This window comes from Thrips palmi, unplaced genomic scaffold (assembly GCF_012932325.1).
Source record: "Thrips palmi isolate BJ-2018 unplaced genomic scaffold, TpBJ-2018v1 HiC_scaffold_19, whole genome shotgun sequence".
NCBI lineage: Eukaryota > Metazoa > Arthropoda > Insecta > Thysanoptera > Thripidae > Thrips > Thrips palmi.
The window spans coordinates 13,458,622-13,476,845 of NW_023144628.1; the positions used below are offsets into that span (position 1 = coordinate 13,458,622).

General features: G+C 48.2%; 2 protein-coding genes across 15 annotated transcripts in view; one reads left to right on the forward strand and one right to left on the reverse strand.

Moving 5' to 3' along the window:
• Positions 1 to 15,943, reverse strand: LOC117645848. Of its 12 annotated transcripts, none has more exons than XM_034386326.1 (15): positions 15,810 to 15,943; positions 13,872 to 14,011; positions 12,555 to 12,700; positions 11,610 to 11,755; positions 10,787 to 11,291; positions 10,415 to 10,734; positions 8,751 to 9,020; positions 7,759 to 7,913; positions 5,454 to 5,671; positions 4,507 to 4,803; positions 2,516 to 2,759; positions 1,955 to 2,213; positions 1,472 to 1,621; positions 815 to 880; positions 1 to 440 (listed from the first exon to the last, which is right to left on the reverse strand). In XM_034386326.1, exons 2-15 carry the CDS (start codon positions 13,961 to 13,963, stop codon positions 276 to 278), a joined length of 3,033 nt encoding a protein of 1,010 aa, XP_034242217.1. In that variant the 5' UTR covers positions 13,964 to 14,011; positions 15,810 to 15,943; the 3' UTR covers positions 1 to 275. The 12 variants fall into 12 exon arrangements, with proteins under 12 accessions (XP_034242217.1, XP_034242204.1, XP_034242210.1 ...); XM_034386313.1 differs by having other exon boundaries at positions 5,442 to 5,671; XM_034386319.1 differs by lacking the exon at positions 15,810 to 15,943 and adding an exon at positions 15,564 to 15,702 and having other exon boundaries at positions 5,442 to 5,671.
• The window catches only part of LOC117645850 (SET domain-containing protein SmydA-8-like), a 16,641-nt gene continuing 13,697 nt past the window's right edge, over positions 15,281 to 18,224 (forward strand). Inside the window, exon 1 of one of the 3 annotated variants that reach the window (XM_034386329.1) lies at positions 15,281 to 15,380. The gene's annotated coding sequence lies outside the window, so the exon portion shown is untranslated. Of the gene's footprint in view, positions 15,381 to 15,924; positions 16,063 to 17,617; positions 17,771 to 18,224 lie in introns of those variants that run through there. The other 2 variants (XM_034386327.1, XM_034386328.1) reach the window with 2 other exon arrangements.

Here is an 18,224-nt window from a genome sequence, read left to right on the forward strand (position 1 = left end):
TAAACCAAAAAGACATTAATTTATTCTCCACTTCCTCGTGGCACAGGTACGACATCTCAAAAAGTCACAATTATAAGGGCAACTCGTACAAATAACGAAAAAAAAAAAATCGCGGTAACATGTCCGTATATCAAAGGCAGTCAGTCTAACTACCACAACGTGGCGAAACGTCGTCAGAAAACCCGAGGGCGCGTACGTCCATCGAACCCGGTCTCAAGAACGAGTCCAGGGAAAGGCGGTACGGCGCCGCGGTGTCGGCAACTTGGCGGGCAGTTCTACTCCTCGCAGGCCGCCTCCGCCTCGGTCGACAGGTGTTGCTGCGCGAGGGCCTTCTCCACCTCCTGCAGCGCCGCGTCGGTGGCTGGGGCGCACGCGTCGCACGCCGTGTCGCCGCAGCGCGCCGCGGCCACGATGGCCTCCACGGCGCCGTCGTCGACCTCCTGGACAGCAAAGAGAGCACGATCAACGATTGAGACTCCGCACAAGGAACCACTATGAGGTTAAACCGTGCAGAGCCCACAGCACAAAATCGAGCATACTCGTGAGAGTCACGAATTTAAGCGCAACAACGCGCAAGGAAGGTGTTGCGTAATAATGCACATTTTCCTGCTCCAAACGAATTCATGCTTTATGAATATCGGTCAAAGCTGGGCACGAAAAAAGTCAAGAAGTCGTAGGAGATATGTTAAAGTACACGACTTTATGTTAAAACCTATTTTTATATCGTCCTCAAAAAACATTTTTTACACATCCTGTTATGTCTAAATAGGTCGGCCTGGAATAAAGAGTTTTCACGCAAGCGATCACTACTCACATGCGAGGTGTCGTCCATCAGCAAGGTGTGCAGCAGCTTGCCATCAAAGAAGGAAGCGGGTTGGACCTGGGGAAGATCAGAGACTTGAAAAGAAGCGCTCAGTTCCATGCGCAATGGGCTGCAAGGAAGTTGTTACCAGAAGGTACGAAGTACACTAAACTGAAAGAGTCATAATCAAGACCAAAAGTTAGGGTGAAGTATTCTTTAACGCCAAAATTTGGGTGAATACACTGCAAGATCATATGAACGCTTAGTACACAGCTGTGGGAGTGTACTTGTAAGCACACTGCTAGGAGTGTGCTTGACAAGCACACTGCTAGGAGTGTGCTTGACAAGCACACATCTATTGCTGTGTGATGTACTTGGGCAAGCAATACATTCATCTCACCCATTTGAAAGCACACTCTGAGATAAGTGCTTGTCCAAGGACACATCTTAGAGATGCTAACCCAAGTTCACTTTAACGGATGTGTGCTTGACAAGCACACTCCTATATATGTGATCTTCCAAAGTACAATCTAACACACCGCTGCGTACTTGATTTGGCAGTTTAAGTGTGCCTCGCCCAAACTTGGGTAATGGTCAAGACTCTTTCGTTTGCAGTGATATTAGGAGCGAATGAACACTCTGAGTCCTTCCGAATGCAATAAGACGCACCTCGTCCACCGGCACGACGGCTCCCAGGGCGTCGTTCAGGACGATGAGGTGGGTGCAGGCGCGCATGAAGAGCGCCGCCAGGTGCACCGCAAGGCGCTGCGGTCTGGGCGGCGGAAGCTGCTCGATTTCCGCGGCGGTCATCTTGCCGACCTGCGACATAAAAAAAGGAGAAGAGATTAAAACAAGCACCTGGTAAAACTACAATGGACAGGGCAAGGAGACGGACATAATTTAGAATTTCCGTGAATTTTTTTGAGCAACACATCATTTCTAAATGAGTTTTTATTGAATTGCGACCAGTAATTGTCGACATCCGATGTAAACTTCATCGTGTTTAGAAGAAGTTCTATTGGATTCAACTCAATTCCTTCAGTTTAGAAGAAATGAGGCTAAAATGCAATCTTGGCCATCAAATCATTGAGGGCTGATCAAACAAATCGAAGGGTACTCCGGTAACAGCGAAAATATCGAGAAATATCTTACTCGAACACAAGTCCGTGCGAAGAGACGAATGACTTCCTCCTCGGACGTGGGAGTGAACTCCACCACGGGGGCAGCCGGGGCGGGGGACGGCTCTTGAGTGGGCGACTCGGCTGATGTCACCTCGGCCCTTTCTTCTTCGACCGCACTGGCGTCACGACCTTGACCCTCTGGAGCAGGCACGGCAGATGTTGCAGCGGCAGGGGCACTTTCAACCGGGTCAACGGCGGAGGCTTCAGCTTCAGGCGTCGGCACGACAGACCTGCGAGGGCGAATGGAAGAAGTTTTATTTTAATTAAGTATTAACGGGGGAGCCTCAATGACCCGAAATCCTACAAGCGAAATGCAGGCACAGATTTTAAACAGTGTACACGCAGGCACAAATTTAAAACAGTGTACATGCAGGCACACAATTTTAACAGTGTGCACGCAGGCATCAGTTTTAAACAGTGTACATGCCGGCACAAATGTTCAACAGCGTACATGCAGGCAACAAATTTTAACAGTGTGCCATGCACGACCCTAGCAGTTGCACAGCGAGGGTGATCAGAGAGTGTCACTCACCGCGAGGCCCGGTCCGCGGCTGCGCGGATGGAGGCGGCGAGAGCGCCGCAGTGGCGCATCAGGAAGAGAGCGGCGGCGGGCAGCACGTGCCGGCAGGGCAGCGCGCGCAGGCGGGCCGGCAAGTCGGCGGCGGCGAGCCCCAGCGACGGGCACAGGCACCACCCCAGCAGGCGCCACCGCGCGTCCTCCATGTTCTCGCCGCGCCACAGCGACAGCAGACCGGGGTGCGGCACGGCGGCCGCGTCTGCGGGCCGGGGGGAACGACTTGAGTGCTTGGAATGCCTCACAAGGAGAGGTCTCCCCGCTGAACACTCTTAAATGTTGCATAGTAAAGATTCTCTATACTATGGTGAAAATGTTCTATATTGTGGTGGTGCAGCTGACTAATACACCATTAAGGATTTACTGTACCCTATAGATGTCTTGACTCATTTTATTTGAATAATGGAGAAAATCTCCGCCAAAATATGGTGATGCAGGCTCACTGGTAAAACAAAGGCATAAAAATTACGCCCTAAAGGGCATAAATACTCTTTTACGCCCTTCCAGGGGCATAAATCGTTTTATGCCCTTGGGAAGAGCGTAAATGGTATAGGAATTTTAAGCAAAATTTTAATGCCCTTCCCAAAGGCATTAACGATTTATGCCCTTTAAGGGCGTAAATCGTTTACGCCCTTAAAGGGCATAATTTTTATGCCTTTGTTTCACCAGTGCTTTCAACGTCAAACATTGACAGTTAACTCTTGAAGAATTTTAAATGCATAGTGCGACTATGCCATCACGAGTAGTATCTGTGCATCCATTTTTAAATTAAAGAGTGAAGAAGTCCACCAGCATATACAGAAAGATGCACCAGCGAATAATGACGTAGATTTTCATTCAAAAACATCAACAATATCAATAAGGCACTGCATTCTCAATGGTGGTCAGTTGTACAACCATAATACAGACAATGTCACCCTGACATAGAAACTGGGCATACGGAAAACCCGTACTACTCCCTTGCGTCCTCAGTCCGACAGCACGGCCGAACGACTCATCAGGACAATTGTCACCCAGCTCTCTCTCGTTGTCAACCAGACTAAACATGACTGGGACTTGCAGGTACCCCTGGTGCTGCTTAGCCTTCGAGTCTCCCCGCGCGTCACCAACGGCGTGTCCCCTGCACACTAAACTTCTTACGGATACACCCTATCTGTATTACGGACATTTTTGTGCAATTGCAATTACGGATAGATTTTGCTTGTAATACGGATGAAATCATCCGTATTACCAGGGGGCGGTAACACCCTAAAGCGGCAGTGAGGCGAAGCTCTCGCTCCGATCTTGCTCCGTGCAGGGGTCACGGACTTCTTCGAGATTATTCAAACCATGCCACTGTTTGCAAATCGCTTTGCACATATCGCAAGAGCATCACATAAAGGGTGCATTAGACTCATTGGCAATCCCTCAACTGCTACTTCAGCCCTCAAAAAATCAAAGTGAAAACACTAAAAAATACAATAAGTCTTAAAATTAAGGAAAAAACCTCGGGCGCGCCATCTTTGTGTAAACATTTCCGCGATTTTCTCTTTTGTACCAAGTAAAATTGGGAGTTTTGGGAAGGTCAATGCGTCTAATGCACCCTAAATTTGATGCTCTTTCGATCTGTGCAAAGCGTTTTGAAAACAATGGCCTAGTTTCAATAATCTCGAAGAAGTCCGTAACCCCTGCAGGAAGCGAGAGCTTCGCCTCACTCCCGTTTTGTAGTGTTACCGCCCCCTGGTATTACAAAGGGTTTTACGTCCGTACCATACGGATATTTTCGTCTGTATGTTACGGACGTAAAAACTCTTTGTAATACGGATGATTTCATCCGTATTACAAGCAAAATCTATCCGTAATTGCAATTGCACAAAAATGTCCGTGGATAGGATGTATCCGTAAGAAGTTTAGTGTGTGCCATGCTCCTCCGTATGCACTGACGTTCCGTGTGCAGTTCCCTCACTCACCCAGCGGCTGCGGTTCGACCTCGGCGGGCACCAGCCTGGCGCCCTGCGCCACCTGGTTGGGCAGGATGAACTCGCGCACGCGGCCCAGGCCGTGGTCCTGGCTGGCGCCCTCGTGGAACAGCACGCCGTACAGGCGGCGGCGGAACGGCCGCAGCGCCTCGGTGGAGCAGCTGCCGGGCGGCAGCGCCGGGTCCTCCAGCGCGCAGTTGTCCTCCCAGACGCGCTTCTCCAGCAGCACCAGCACGTGCGGCGACACGAACTGCAGCGCCACGTGGCGCACGCGCGCCAGCTGCAGCACTGCAAAAATGCGCGGCCAGCGTCACACAGTGGGCCAGAAGACGAAGACCACACATGGGGCAGAAGACGAAGACCATGGTGGGCCAGAGGACCGCACAGTGGGCCAGAAGACCAGTGGGGGGCGGCAACAAATTCTACTCCACAGACGCTAAATGGGACTCGAATCGAACGTGTGACCCCGCATCAATAAATTGCTTTCCGAGCGAGGAATTCATTGGTCCGGTCAAATGTTCAATTCGAGCCCTGTTTAGCGACTCTGGAACTCAAAACGCGTCTATTGAATTATTGCCACCTACGCCGGTCTTCCGGCCAACCGTGGACCAGTGGTGGTGGCAGAAATTCTAAACGCGTTTCGAGTTCCAGAGTAGCTGAATGGGATTAGAACCGAACCTGTGACCCCTTCAATGGATTAGTCGGTCGGAGAGCGATTCACTCATAGGGGCACATGCGGAGTCCCATTTAGTGACTGGCGCTGAAAACACATGCAGAATTTTTACCACCTCCACTGGTCACCTGGCGCACTGTGATTCAACTCGCTTAACTCTAAATAAGGCTAGTTGCAGCACTGCAAAACGCGTGGTACCGTTTTGAAGTGTGGCAAAGAAGGAGATGCCACCACCACCAGAACGGAGACTTACCCTCCGACTCACCCTTGACTGAGTTCTCGGGCGCGGCTTGCGGTGCGGCCGGCTCGGGGGACGACGCGCTGGACCGGGGCAGGGCGTCGTCCGTCCACGGCGTGTAGTCGTGCGCGGCCAGGCTGGCCTCCAGCTGGGTGCGCAGCGCCTCCCGGAACGCCGCGCTGTCCGCGAAGCCGAGCTGCTTCGAGAAGTCCGTCATCAGCTCGGGGGAGTACTCCGTCAACGACCTGGAAATCACCAAGTGAAGGAACGTATATAATAGAACATCACATCAGTTTACTGCGTAGATTTAGCGAAGGGTAAGAGAGCGCTTAAGAGATTCGTCGTTGGTGCCATTGAGCCCGGATGCACTGTGGCAAAAAGCTACGGAAAATTCTGTAAACAGCTTGTGGTAATTCTCCGTAGCCCTCTTATCAATATTCTCCGTAGGCTCTTACAGTATTTTCCGTAGGACCGCACAGTGTTCTCCGTAGGACCTTACAGTGATCTCCGTAGGACTATACAGTCTTCCAGGCCATACGGAGAAGACTGTGCGGACTTACAGAGAAAACTGTACGGCCTTACGGAGAATACTGTAAGAGCCTACGGAGAATATTGATAAGAGAGCTACGGAGAATCCTGGCAAAAAAATATAACAGAATTTTCCGTACCTTTTTGCCAGTGTGGTTGACATTTTGTCAGACGCGACTTGCAAATACGCAGGTGCACATACTAGCTTACACTACTTGTGACGCACTAGGTGGGCACAAAATTAAGCCACCGTCAGATGTGGTCAAAATTCATGGGACAATATAAGTCTTTTGACTGACAACAATCTAAATCTAAAGGTGATATACTTGTAATATCTTCTTTGGCAACACAGAAACAATATAAGTCGCGGGACCAATCTAAGTCAAAGATACAGTTTCCCTCGGCGTAACATCTTAACCTCCGTCCCTTGCCCCAGCGGATGCGCCGTCTTCGGTCGGTACGGCTCAGGGCCCCCGCTGGCCGGTGCGGCTGCCGTCCACTGGGTTATTTCCGACAGCTCCTCTGCCGAGCCGGCCCCCCTCCTGTACCCGTTCAACCGTAGCCTCTTCCAAAGTCTGATCTCGGGGAGGCCGCAAAGCTACCTGGACCACCACGGAAGGAACGTTAATCAGCACATCATTTCGCGTGTTACCGTGGGAGGGCGTGAAGGACCAGGGACCATTGACCCTCCTGAAAGCTGGAAATTCTGAACGCGGTTGGTATCCCGTAGCCTACAATACCCGAGGCCGTTCAGTTTCCGGCCGCAGTGCTCCGTAGGCTTCAGCGTCGAGGACAACAGTCTCCAGCCTCGGGACTGCGACTTACAGAGCCCCTCACCCTCGGGAATACTGTAAAGCCCGGAGAATATCGAGAGCACGGATATCCGACAAAAACAATTTTCCGTACCATTTTGCCAGTAGTTTTGACTTGTACGCGACTTAAACCGGAATCGCTTACCCTGGCCGACTAGGTGCGACAGCCCGTGCAGTGCAAAATTCATGGCTAATTTGACTGACACACTAATCAAATAAACTAATTCCTTCACGGGAACAATATAGCTTTGCACAACAATCTAAAGGTTATACTTGTAATATCTTCTTTGGCAACACAGAAAACGGCCTTACCGAAAAATCTTGCCTTCCAAACGGCGACACACAATGTATCACCAATATTTAGCGGACCTCTAAAGTCTCGCCAACATTTGGTCAGACACAGAAGTCTCACCATTTTGGCGAGACTTTCAGGTGTTAACAAAACTTGGCGAGACTTCGAGACTTCATGCATCGCCATACTATTCTGACGAAGAGTCTTTCCTTCCAATTTGCAGTGTTGTATCGCAAAAAGAAAAAAAAAAGATATACTCTAAATGTTGTACAGTGAAGATTCTCCATATTATGGTGAAAATGTTCCATATTACGGTGGTGCAGCTGACTTAGTAACATTCCATTGAAATTCACTGTACCTTCTAGAGATTTTGACGGATTTCGTTGGTATTATGGAGAAAACCACCAGCATATTATGTTGGTGCAGCCTTTTACCGTAAGACATTTACTGTGATCTGAAGCATCGGCTCTGATTTGGCAGTGTAAGATTAGTGCACTCTCATTCCAGGAACGTGACATCACGTTGAAACGAACGTGACAAGGTGTCACGTTCGTTTGAGCATTGTGTCACATTCGTTTGAATGTGAACGAGCTGATTTTCGACCAATTCACACCCAAACGAATGCTGACACACTGCTTTCAACGTGGCGTCACGTTCCTGGAATGAGAGTGTGCGTTTGGCGCGCCTCGTCGGCGCTTACTTGTCCAGGATGGCGAGCACGGCGTCCGCGGTCGTCATGCTGCTCAGCCTGTTCTTCACCAGCTGGCCCAGCCGCGTGATGACCGCCTCCAGGCGGAAACTCAGCGACGGGCTGAGCTGGTCCAGGCGAGTCCCCGCCGCCTTAATGTGCAGGGGCTGCAAACACACGCAGGGATTGCACTCTTGTACACTAAATCAAGGGGGAAACCACGTTCGATGTTTGAGGACACGAGATTTTTTTAAGACAAGATATTTCGCAAGACTCCATCCACTATTACGCCGCAAATCTGCATTTTAGAGGGAAAATTTCGGATTTCCAGAGATTTTTCAGGCTCCAGGGGATACAAGATTTCTGGAGTCGTTGCCCCCTACCACTCAATTCATGTGCACTTTTCAAATGCATAGTTATGCATTTTCTATTGCAAAATTGTTCATGCCCAGATACGCACGTCATGTGTATTTAATATTAGGCACACCTCACGTACGTATCTGAGCATGCATAGTTATATGCACGCAAAAAAAGGGCACAAGACCTAAGTGAGCACGCTTGAAACCTTCCGTATTTCGAGGAACAAACCACTTACTTAAATGAGTGATGATGTAGGTCGAGAATTACAAAGGAATTCTCCTTTAAATCTCATGTACACTAAAATTACCTCGTGATGACATCACGCTTTACTTAGAAAAGACGTAAGTAGTTTGAAAGGTTAGGAGAGTGACGCTAACCTATACAAAAGTTCCCCGATCAAGTCGCGGACGACTGCATACATAACTTGAACATACTGTCATTCAAACTGCAAAACCAACAGTCTACATTTTGCATTTTGCAAAAAGACAATTGTTATGTTTTTCAAAAACACCCATTTGAAAACATAAATTTGCATCATATTCTCCAGCCCTCCGGTATCCGCGCCTTCCATTACGAACACAATGGCCCGACTATCCTCCCCTGAGTAGCCCCTTGAACGGCGCCGTTCTCCACGGCGTACTCACGATGAGGTACGAGGCGGGCACGCATCCGTTGGCCAGCACGGCCATGAGCAGCGGCAGGTGGCCGCGGTGCCGCAGCCCCAGGGCGCGCGCGATGGCGTCGCGGTCGAAGTGCAGCGTCGCCATGTCCTGGTCCAGGTGCGCCACGGACAGGTAGTAGTGCGCCGTCTCCATGGCCACGAAGTCCGTGTCGCGCGACAGCAGCGCGAAGCAGCCGTGGCGGCGGCAGTACTGCCCCATCTCCACGTCCAGCTCGCGCACAGAGATCCGCACCTGCCAGAACGCATGGACACGGTTAAAACCTTACGAAGAATTTCGAGCATACATTCACGCTTGAAACCCTGCGAAGTCTATTGAACATACGTAGTGCCAACTAATTTACTTTGTTGCACAAAGAGGTAGTCGGCCAATAACAAAGTATCTTTCAGTAAGCTTATGCGAGGCCTAAAATAGCTTTTAAGGTTTTCTGAGCGTTGAACAATTTAAAAAAGTTGGGTAAACGAGTATAAAATAAGTCATAAATTACACGCTAAACACTAAACACCGTACATGGTGATGCATGATTTTCAGCGTGTGGAACGTTTTGAAAAAAATTGTGCCCAAATTTGCACAAAATTTTGCACTTTTTTTTACACATAATACTATGCAAATTTTGCGCATGCACAAGATAGTGCAAGCAACACGTACGAAATTAAGACTGTGCAGAAGGTAGGTGCCTACTTTCTGGGCACCTTTAGCCCTACCAAGACATGCCACGGGTGAAGGCAAGTTGCTCATGGGCATCACTGCAAAGCCGGGGGTAAGTTTGCTTGCCACAATATTGGCAAGCCGTTTTGAATGCCAAAAATTGGCAAGCTTGGTCTAGAAATACCCCCAGCTTGCCAAAATATGGCAAGCTTATGAAGATTTCCGACCAAAGATTGCCAAATTTTGGCATTCAAAACGGATCGCCAAATTTGTGGCAAGCAAACTAACCACTGACTACGTGCCAAGCATGCGTTGGTAGGTGTGTACTTGTCAAGCATGCATTCGGAAGTGTGTCCGTGGCCAAGCATGCATTTATAAGTGCTTTACGGAGTATACAGTTTGGATTGTAGGGGACATTTTATTCCCTCCCTTATCCCCGATCTCCAGGTTCCCAAGGTAACGAATAGCTTGTTAAACCATAGTCGTACAGGAACTAAAGGATAATTTCACAACGACTAACTTGTAATAACACATCAACAGTCCACTTTCAAAAACAAGTCGTTGACCAACAACAAATGTTGTAAGTCAACGAAAAGTATTGTAAGTCGAAGATTTAGTTATGTCTGTGACAAGTACTCATGGAGAACTTTTGACGCTAAATTTATTTTGCATGGTTCTTTTTTTATCAATAGTAATTTCACTATGACTTGGCGAACAAAATAGATGAATTTTCATAATTCGCTTTCATTGAGCAGATAATTGCAAAAGATGTTGTTTCCACACAAATTGTATCGTTAAGGGTGATAACAAGAATATTGTTCTTCAACGACAAATTGTTGCTGACTTGAGTCAACGACATTTGTTTCGCTTTGGTTCATGATGAAATTCTATGTTTTGGAACGACTAAATTTTCACTCATCTGATTGTTTCTGTACAACCATTTTTTAACAGCGTACGGACCCAGCTCCCTGTGCACTCACCTCGAAGCCTGCCCGTTTGAGCGCCAGCTTGACGCAAATGAAGGCGCCCGAGGGCAGGATGAAGTCGTGGTTCCCCCGCGGGGCACGCCGTACGCCCTGCTGGTGGTAGCCGCGCGCGCCGCGGCCACCCCGCCGCGGACCCATTGCACCTCGAGAGGCACGCCAGGCGCCGCGCCAGTCAGAGCGGCCTCGCTGAGGGAAGTCTGAGCGACCTCCTCGCTGAGGGAAGTCTGAGCGACCTCCTTGCTGAGGGAAGTCTGAGCGACCTCCTTGCTGAGAAAAGTCTGAGCGACCTCCTTGCTGAGAAAAGTCTGAGCGACCTCCTTGCTGAGAAGTCTGAGCGACCTCCTTGCTGAGAAAAGTCTGAGCGACCTCCTCGCTGAGGGAAGTCTGAGCGACCCCCTCGCTGCGAGTAAGCCGCCCTCCCACGAGAGAAGCCGCGAGCGTGGTACCCCAAGCGCTGCAGCTCTTCCTGGGCTTGCTTCAACTGTTCCCAGTCATGCCGTGACTCCTGGTCTGCCCGAGCGTCCCCGCTTTGCTCCTGAACCTGAGGCTGTGGCTCTGAGGAATCACCCTGGGCCTCGCTCGACTTCACCACTGAATGCTGCGACTCTGGGGTCTTGCTCTGGTCTTGCCCGGGGTCCTCGTTCAGCTTCTCCCCTTGAGGCTGGGACTCGGATGCTTCCTTCTGTTCTCGCTCGGCAGCCTCTTCCGTCTTCGCCGCTGGGGCAGGAGGCAGAGGTTCAGGAGCAGAGTCCCCCGAAGAGGACACCGCCTCCTTCACGCTTGGCTCGCTGGGCTCCGCTGGACGCAAGGGTTCTCCAGCTCCGGCATCAGTGTTGCTCTCCTTTGGCGCTACGGCATCGCGGTCACCACACTGGGAAACAAGGCAGAGCAGAGACACAGATTAGCGAACATATAACTCGAAAAACTCCAAGGTGCAACACAAACCACAGTTTATATCAGTGAAAAAAAAAGGAAAAGAAAAATAACCGTTTTTAGAATTTGTCCTTGTTATTTTTTTTTAAGGAAAAGAAGAAAGGTTGCTAAAAATTCTGAGCACACTCTCATTGTAGAGTACACTCGCGCGAGAGTCTACTCGTGAGAACACACCGAATGGAGTGAAGTGAGCACATTGTTGGTTGAGGCAGAGTACCGAGGGTGTGTGTTTACAGTGCAGGCACGCACGACGTACCTTTGGCTTGCTGGGTGGCCACGTCGCGATCCTATCAAAGGCGTCCTGGACGCGAGCCAGTTGCTGCTTCTTGCGGTCCTCCCACACATTGAGGCGACCCTCGCTCGGCGCTCCCTTGAAGTAGAACACTGGAGTCACTCCCACGTCTGGCCGGACACCAAAGGGAATCATTCGGAATTATTGCAGAGAAAAGGCAAATCGGACAAACTCAAATGAATTCATCATGTCTTAAGACATAAATAAATCAACCAATAGTCACCTATACTACGCAACCTAAAACTGTATACTGTACTGAAAATGATATACACTGTCAGAAAAAAAAATTGACAGATCAGGGAGGCATTTCAGACAAAAATGTTGCGAAAAGTTCTTTTGTCAGTTCACGAAAGATTTACGGACCCACTTCGGACAATCTTTGAAAATCAGCGAGAATCTTCGTGAATTGCCAAGATTCTTCGTGAATACAAGGGTGCCTTCGGCAAATTATTTACAGACAGTACTCGGGTCAGTCATCTGCACAGTGATTGGTGCGAGTCTGCGAGAGCACAAACAGCATGCGCACTATATGTCCAAAAGAGAAATTCACATGGTACAAAGATAATGATTCAAGCATAAACGTGCTTTTTCTGTGAACCTCACAATAACTACAAAAAATTGAATCGGTCTATGAAGAAACATTGCTATGTTTGAACGCTTGCACCAAATGAACAGAAATGTAGGTCAGCTTCCCTTGAAAGACATTTCACACAAGGGGAAATAAGTCCAGCCAAATTAGTACACCGGGATTCATTGAACATGTATAATTCACCGTAACTCATTAAAATTCTTCGAAATACAACCAAAATTCGACTGAAATTCATCGAAATTCGACTGAAATTCATTGAACTTGTACACCGAAGTTCACAGTGATTTCCCCTTGCATTTGCAGAGGGGACCGTGGCTCACCCTGCAGGCGGCACGCGAAGTCCACCATGCTGGCGGCGAGCTGCTTGAACTGGCCGCCGTAGAGCTGCTCCTGGTGGCTGACCTTCTCGTACATGACGAGGCCTCCGTCCACCACCGCCACGGCGGAGTCGCGGCCCGTCGCCTTCCTGCAACACGGCGAGCTGTAGAGCGACCAGCACACTGAAAAGTAGGCAAAAAGCAACACTTTGCCCCTGTAAGTAGGCAAAGAGTGCTACTTTGCCCCCCCCCCCCTTGGGCCGACTCTGGATCCGCCACTGCAGCAGCCTCTTTAAAGGTTTACCTTTAATGCAAAAATGAGACGGCAGAAAATGATCTTATTTTATCCTGGTGACAGGTTTTAGGTGAGGGTATAACCAAATTTTGGGCAATTCATAACTTAACCCCTGAAAAAGATTGTAAATCTTTGTAAAATTATCTCAGTCCAAAACATTTTTTAAATAGGTTATCAAATAGAAAGGATGAACTTACTATTTGACCCCGCTGCAAATCAAATGATCCAAATAAAAACCATTAACGATTTTCCTTGGCCAAGTGACGAATTGCCTACAATGTTGTTCACGCCACCAAAGCCCTTCAAAAGAACAAGGTCACCACGAAAACAAAAATGATCACTTATTGAAGTCCCATTTCTGCAATAAGATAAAACAGGAGTCTTACGAAAAAACTTGTATGCGTTACATATAGTACCTTCTAGCAGGGCCTAAAGTGAAGAACAAGAACATAGACCGGAAACAGTACAAGAAAACGGCCTACGACGGGGTTTTTGACAAGCCAGAGGTCATATTTTACTGCAAAATTAAAGGTCCTTGAATATTTGGATTGAGAATGATCACTCGTAATTCTGATATAAGCGTTATTTGGCAGCTGTTTCCGTCCTGTGTTCTCCTCCTTGTTCTTCACTTCAGGCCCTGCTAGAAGTGTCTACTTGACAAGTCTCATACGAAATTTAAAATATGTGTAAACTATGCACTGAAAATCTATCGGCGTGACTTCGTGCCGCTGCAGGGGCGTGAATAAAGTGTCCCGCCAAAAACCGGCATGACAGAAAAGTCACGCCACAAATCGGCGTGACTCAAAAACTCACGCCAATTTTAGGTATGACTTTCTTGTCATGCCGCTTGTTGGAATGACTTTTCTCATAAAACGCATTGCCATTCACGTGAAATGAGGGCGTGACTCACATGTCATGCCGTTTAGCGGCGTGAATTTCACGCCAATTTTTGACGAGACTTTTTGTCACGCCATAATTTGGCCATGTGTCCGACCATTACGTTTTCAGTGTGCTGACCTACTCACCTGTACTTCTCCGCCAACGCAGCGATGCTGACTCGTGGACAAGACGCCGGATGCGTCGTCGTGATGTACCGTTCCAGCCCCTGGACGCCCATGGTGCAGCCGAAACCTCGTCAGACTCTCTTATGTTTACTACCGCTTACCTGATACAGAAAACAATCATCAAGGTTTGTCGCGGGAGCAACAACCGAGAGTCTGTTAGCAAAGGAAGGGCATGGCAAAGACGATTGCTCGTTGACTCGATACTAAAAATGTATGTTGGTTGCTAGATGTCTACCTATCAACCACATTTACATGGTTGTGAGCTTGACATGGATGTGAACACAGTGGACAATTAGGGCAACACACTCGTAACCAACGGGGAGCGCCGGCAAGGTTTACAGGCAAGCAAATAAACCCTTTCAGTCGTCGCTAAGAGAAGAACGAAAGTAATCAAAACGCCAGAAACCACCAAGAACGTTCCCACTGGTCGCTGTCCTTAAATTTACCATTATTCTTCACTCGGTGGCGATTGAAAGGGTCTAAAAGGTTGATACACTGAAGCCTGCGCCATTCCCATCAAGGCATTAGAATGCAGGGACACGTCTTGGCGTAACGAACTTAAATGCAATTCTCCTTTCTCGAAACTCGATTGGGACATCATATTAGAGAGTAAAAAGTATCATAAGTTGAGGTGCTAGCTGAGTAAACTGGATGTTTGGAATTACCATCCCCGCGGAAACTGGCCAAGTGAAGCAGTTTCAGGACTCACACAATTTCTCTTATTCAAACACTACTAGCGAGGCCTGCAAAAGAACAAAAGCCGGAAACAGTAGCCAAAACAATGATTGTTTACGGATTAAGAGTGTTAATTCTCATCTGAGAAGTCAAGACAGCTTAGTGTTATAGAATTTGATTTAAATCTGCCAAAACCCCCGCAAAAGATCGATTTCATGTACTGTTTCCGGTCTACGTTCCTCTTGTTTTATCATTTCAGGCCCTGATAGAAGTGTCAGAGTGTTCCATAGGACTTTATATCTTTATCGTTTCGAAGTCAAAGCAGCAAACCGAAACACTTTGACTTTGATGGAAGGATCTCTCCTAGCTGTAAGGTGTGTTGGTGGTCCTGGACCAGAAGTTTACAGGCGTCATGTTGTGGTTGATGTATCATAGGGTGAAGAAACGAAGCTCAAATAACCCGGTTGCTATTCAATATTGTGACCAGTGAAAACTAGGTGGCAATGCATTTGAATTCCTAGAACACATACAGGGTACTCCGATAGATAGCCGGAGCGGAAGCGAAACAGGAATATGGAATAGCAAAGAAGGCGAAAGTCATGAGATTGGGCGTGTCGTCTGCGTCTCCACGCTTCCACTGACCTTGGTTCCTAAATAGGTCCGGCTTAAGTTCGTCCTCATTTCCTCGTAACGTCCGCCCCAGCTCTACTCCGAAACACGCTGTGTCACTTATGTTTCAAACTTCACGAAAGCACTCAACGAAAGCAGCAACGGATTCTTGGTCAAAGAATGAAAGTGAGAACTAAACCCGCTGCGGGACATGCACCAACCTTTCTCTTCCCAAGACCCCTACAGCCGTTACCAAGTCGCTCGGTGGAAGGTCTATCAGCGCATGCGCAGAAGCGGTTGTTCAAATAGACACTTCCCCCAGAACGCCGAGTGAAAATCAAGAGGAATAAGAAGCACCGAAACCAGTACCCAAAATCATCTAACTTGGAGGTTTAGATGGTTACAAGTGATGGAACGCATCCTGATGTAGTTTAAATCAATTTTCCAGAACCCAAAACATAAAGTTAACAAATAAGCGACTTTTGGGACTGTTTCCGGTTTCTATTATTCTTCTTCTTCACCACACGGCGCTCTGGTGGAAGTGTCTACGACTTTCATCCAGATCCAGTGACTTCTGGTCTGGGGACTACAACTACCCCACGAAACCTTGCGTACCTCTCCGGGGCTCCAATCCCGAGGTGACTCGCCGGCGGAGTCCGAGCTGCATGAACAGAGTGGGTAAAGGCGCACGTCCGCCCCGTCGTCCTGCACTGCTCGGACCGCACTGCGGCTGCCGTCCGGTTGCAGAGCGGAGAGCCTGCTGAGCCAGCGCGAGGGGAATACCTCAGACTGGCGGAGTGGCGGTTACGCAGTGCTCTGCTGTCTTGCGTGGCGGATTGTGATAGGACAGCAACTTTATCCATACACTGTAAGTGTATGTACCAGTCATTCCCGGGACGTGGCATCACGTTAGGACAAAATGTCACGTTCTTGGGAGCATTATGCCACACACGTTCGGACGTGATCAGCCATAATAGATCCAAAGAAGCTCTGGCCTGGAAGAAGAAGAACAAAAACGGAAGTAAGAAATTGCAGTTTCTATGAAAAATATACGCTGCGCATGAGGTCCGCAGCATATGTTTCTCACTAAAACTGCAATACCTAACTTCCATTTTTGTTCTTCTTTCAGGCCAGAGCTTATTTGGATCTATTATGGCTGATTCACCTTCAGACGGATGAAACACTATGCCCACAGGAACGTGACATTGAGTGAATATTGTTGGAGATGTCAAATTTATAGTTGAAGTTACAGTTGAATGCACTCATGAACTTTTCTCATTGCTTTCTCCCCTAACATCACACGTTTCGCCCCTTGTTTAAAATCGCACGCATGCGTTCAAAACTAACTGTACGTTACGCTCATGTTTTTTTTAAACTGTAACGTCACGCACTACATACTTTCTAAATCATTACGTGCAACGGGACTCGGGTGAGACCATTTCAATCCCCTCCTCCCCCTCAAAAAAATGTTACGCAGTGTTACGCTCCCGGGTACCCTCCCCCTTCCTGCGTAACGCTACGATACAAATATCACTTCATGATTAGCTGCGTTCAAATCTGGGCTATAAGGTCATTTTCTTCTGTTAAACCCCTCTCACGATTGCGAGATATTCCTTCTGAACTTGAGGGGAATTCCAGTACGGCCGCCGCGATGCAAGAACATGAAATAAACCCTCGTTAGCAGTTTTGTCGGCTTGACATCTTCGGACGCTTCTTCTCCCGCTCAGAATAGATTGAACCCTCTAGGAAGTCTTAGTACGTTATGATCTAGCGGCGGCCCGTCCGGATCTAATTTTTGATTCCATTGGCGAAGCGTTACGCCGTATCTAGCGCAGGTAGCGTGCGAATTCTACACCCTCAGATTCTTATGAAGAAAGGACCATTGTAACATACAATGAAATGTGAACATACGTACTACAATAAAATACATGCGTAATACGATGAAAAATTAGGCATATTACGTATGTGCAGATTTATGCGTACCTTACGATGAAAAACCATTGTAATACGTGTTAAAACGATCATAAGATGTTGAGTGTGTACATTGCTCCTTTGGGCCTCCGTAGGCTTTTAATCACCCTGTAAACCTTACAAACTATTTTCGGCCTTAAAAAGAAACGTAGCTTGTTATAACAAGGTGCTGCGAGCAAACATTAGATAAGAAATTACTCCGTAATTCCCGAACTATTTCTTTTGTCCTTAGATTGCTCTATGTAAGCGTAAAATACTTCTTAAGGTTTTCTACGAGCACGGAAAGTTAGATTGACTGCGCGCCTTCAGAAAGAATCACGTGCCGGCCGTGCGTCGGTACCGCTCCACTGTTAAGATTACCCGCCGTGTTGCGCCACTGCGAGTTGCGGTATTCCCTCCACGCTGCGGATGGAAGCAGCACTTCCGGCACGCTGAAGAAGCGGACGTCTGAAGTGGAAAGGGAACTTGCGTGCTGAGCTGACAGCCTCCGAGGGTCGCCACGCGAGTTCCGTGTTTAGCACATTGTATACGCATTTCACGTCGCTCAAATTGTGTCCTGCCCTGTTGCGTAATCTTTTTAGAGCTCTTGGCGCGTTAGTGTCAAGGTAACTCACATTTAAATCCATGCTGGCCATTTCATTATGAAGTCGCTATGTCTCAAACATGTGAGTTTCATTCGTAGTTTTCAGGGGTGTATTAGACTTCCTCACGCGTAGAAGTCGAACTAGCTATTCGGAACAACCTTGGTAAATGGTTTGATTTTCATAGCGGTTCAGTCTTTCACTCTCTGCCCGACCTACTGAACACTGGAGGTTATGTTGGACGTCACGAAGCACCGTCAACACTTCCCTGGCGTTTTATCATAGTTCAGTTCGGCAGGCATCGACTCATTCATTGCGGTGCCATACTTAATGGGGAATGCCCACAATTCTGGTCCGGATGTAACTTCTCCCAAGCTGGTCCGGATACAGGACTGCTTGTGTTAAGATAGAGGGTATCTTGGCAAATGAGCCTGTTACGCTGTGTTTCAAGCGTAAACTGACCAAGGTAAAAAATCAA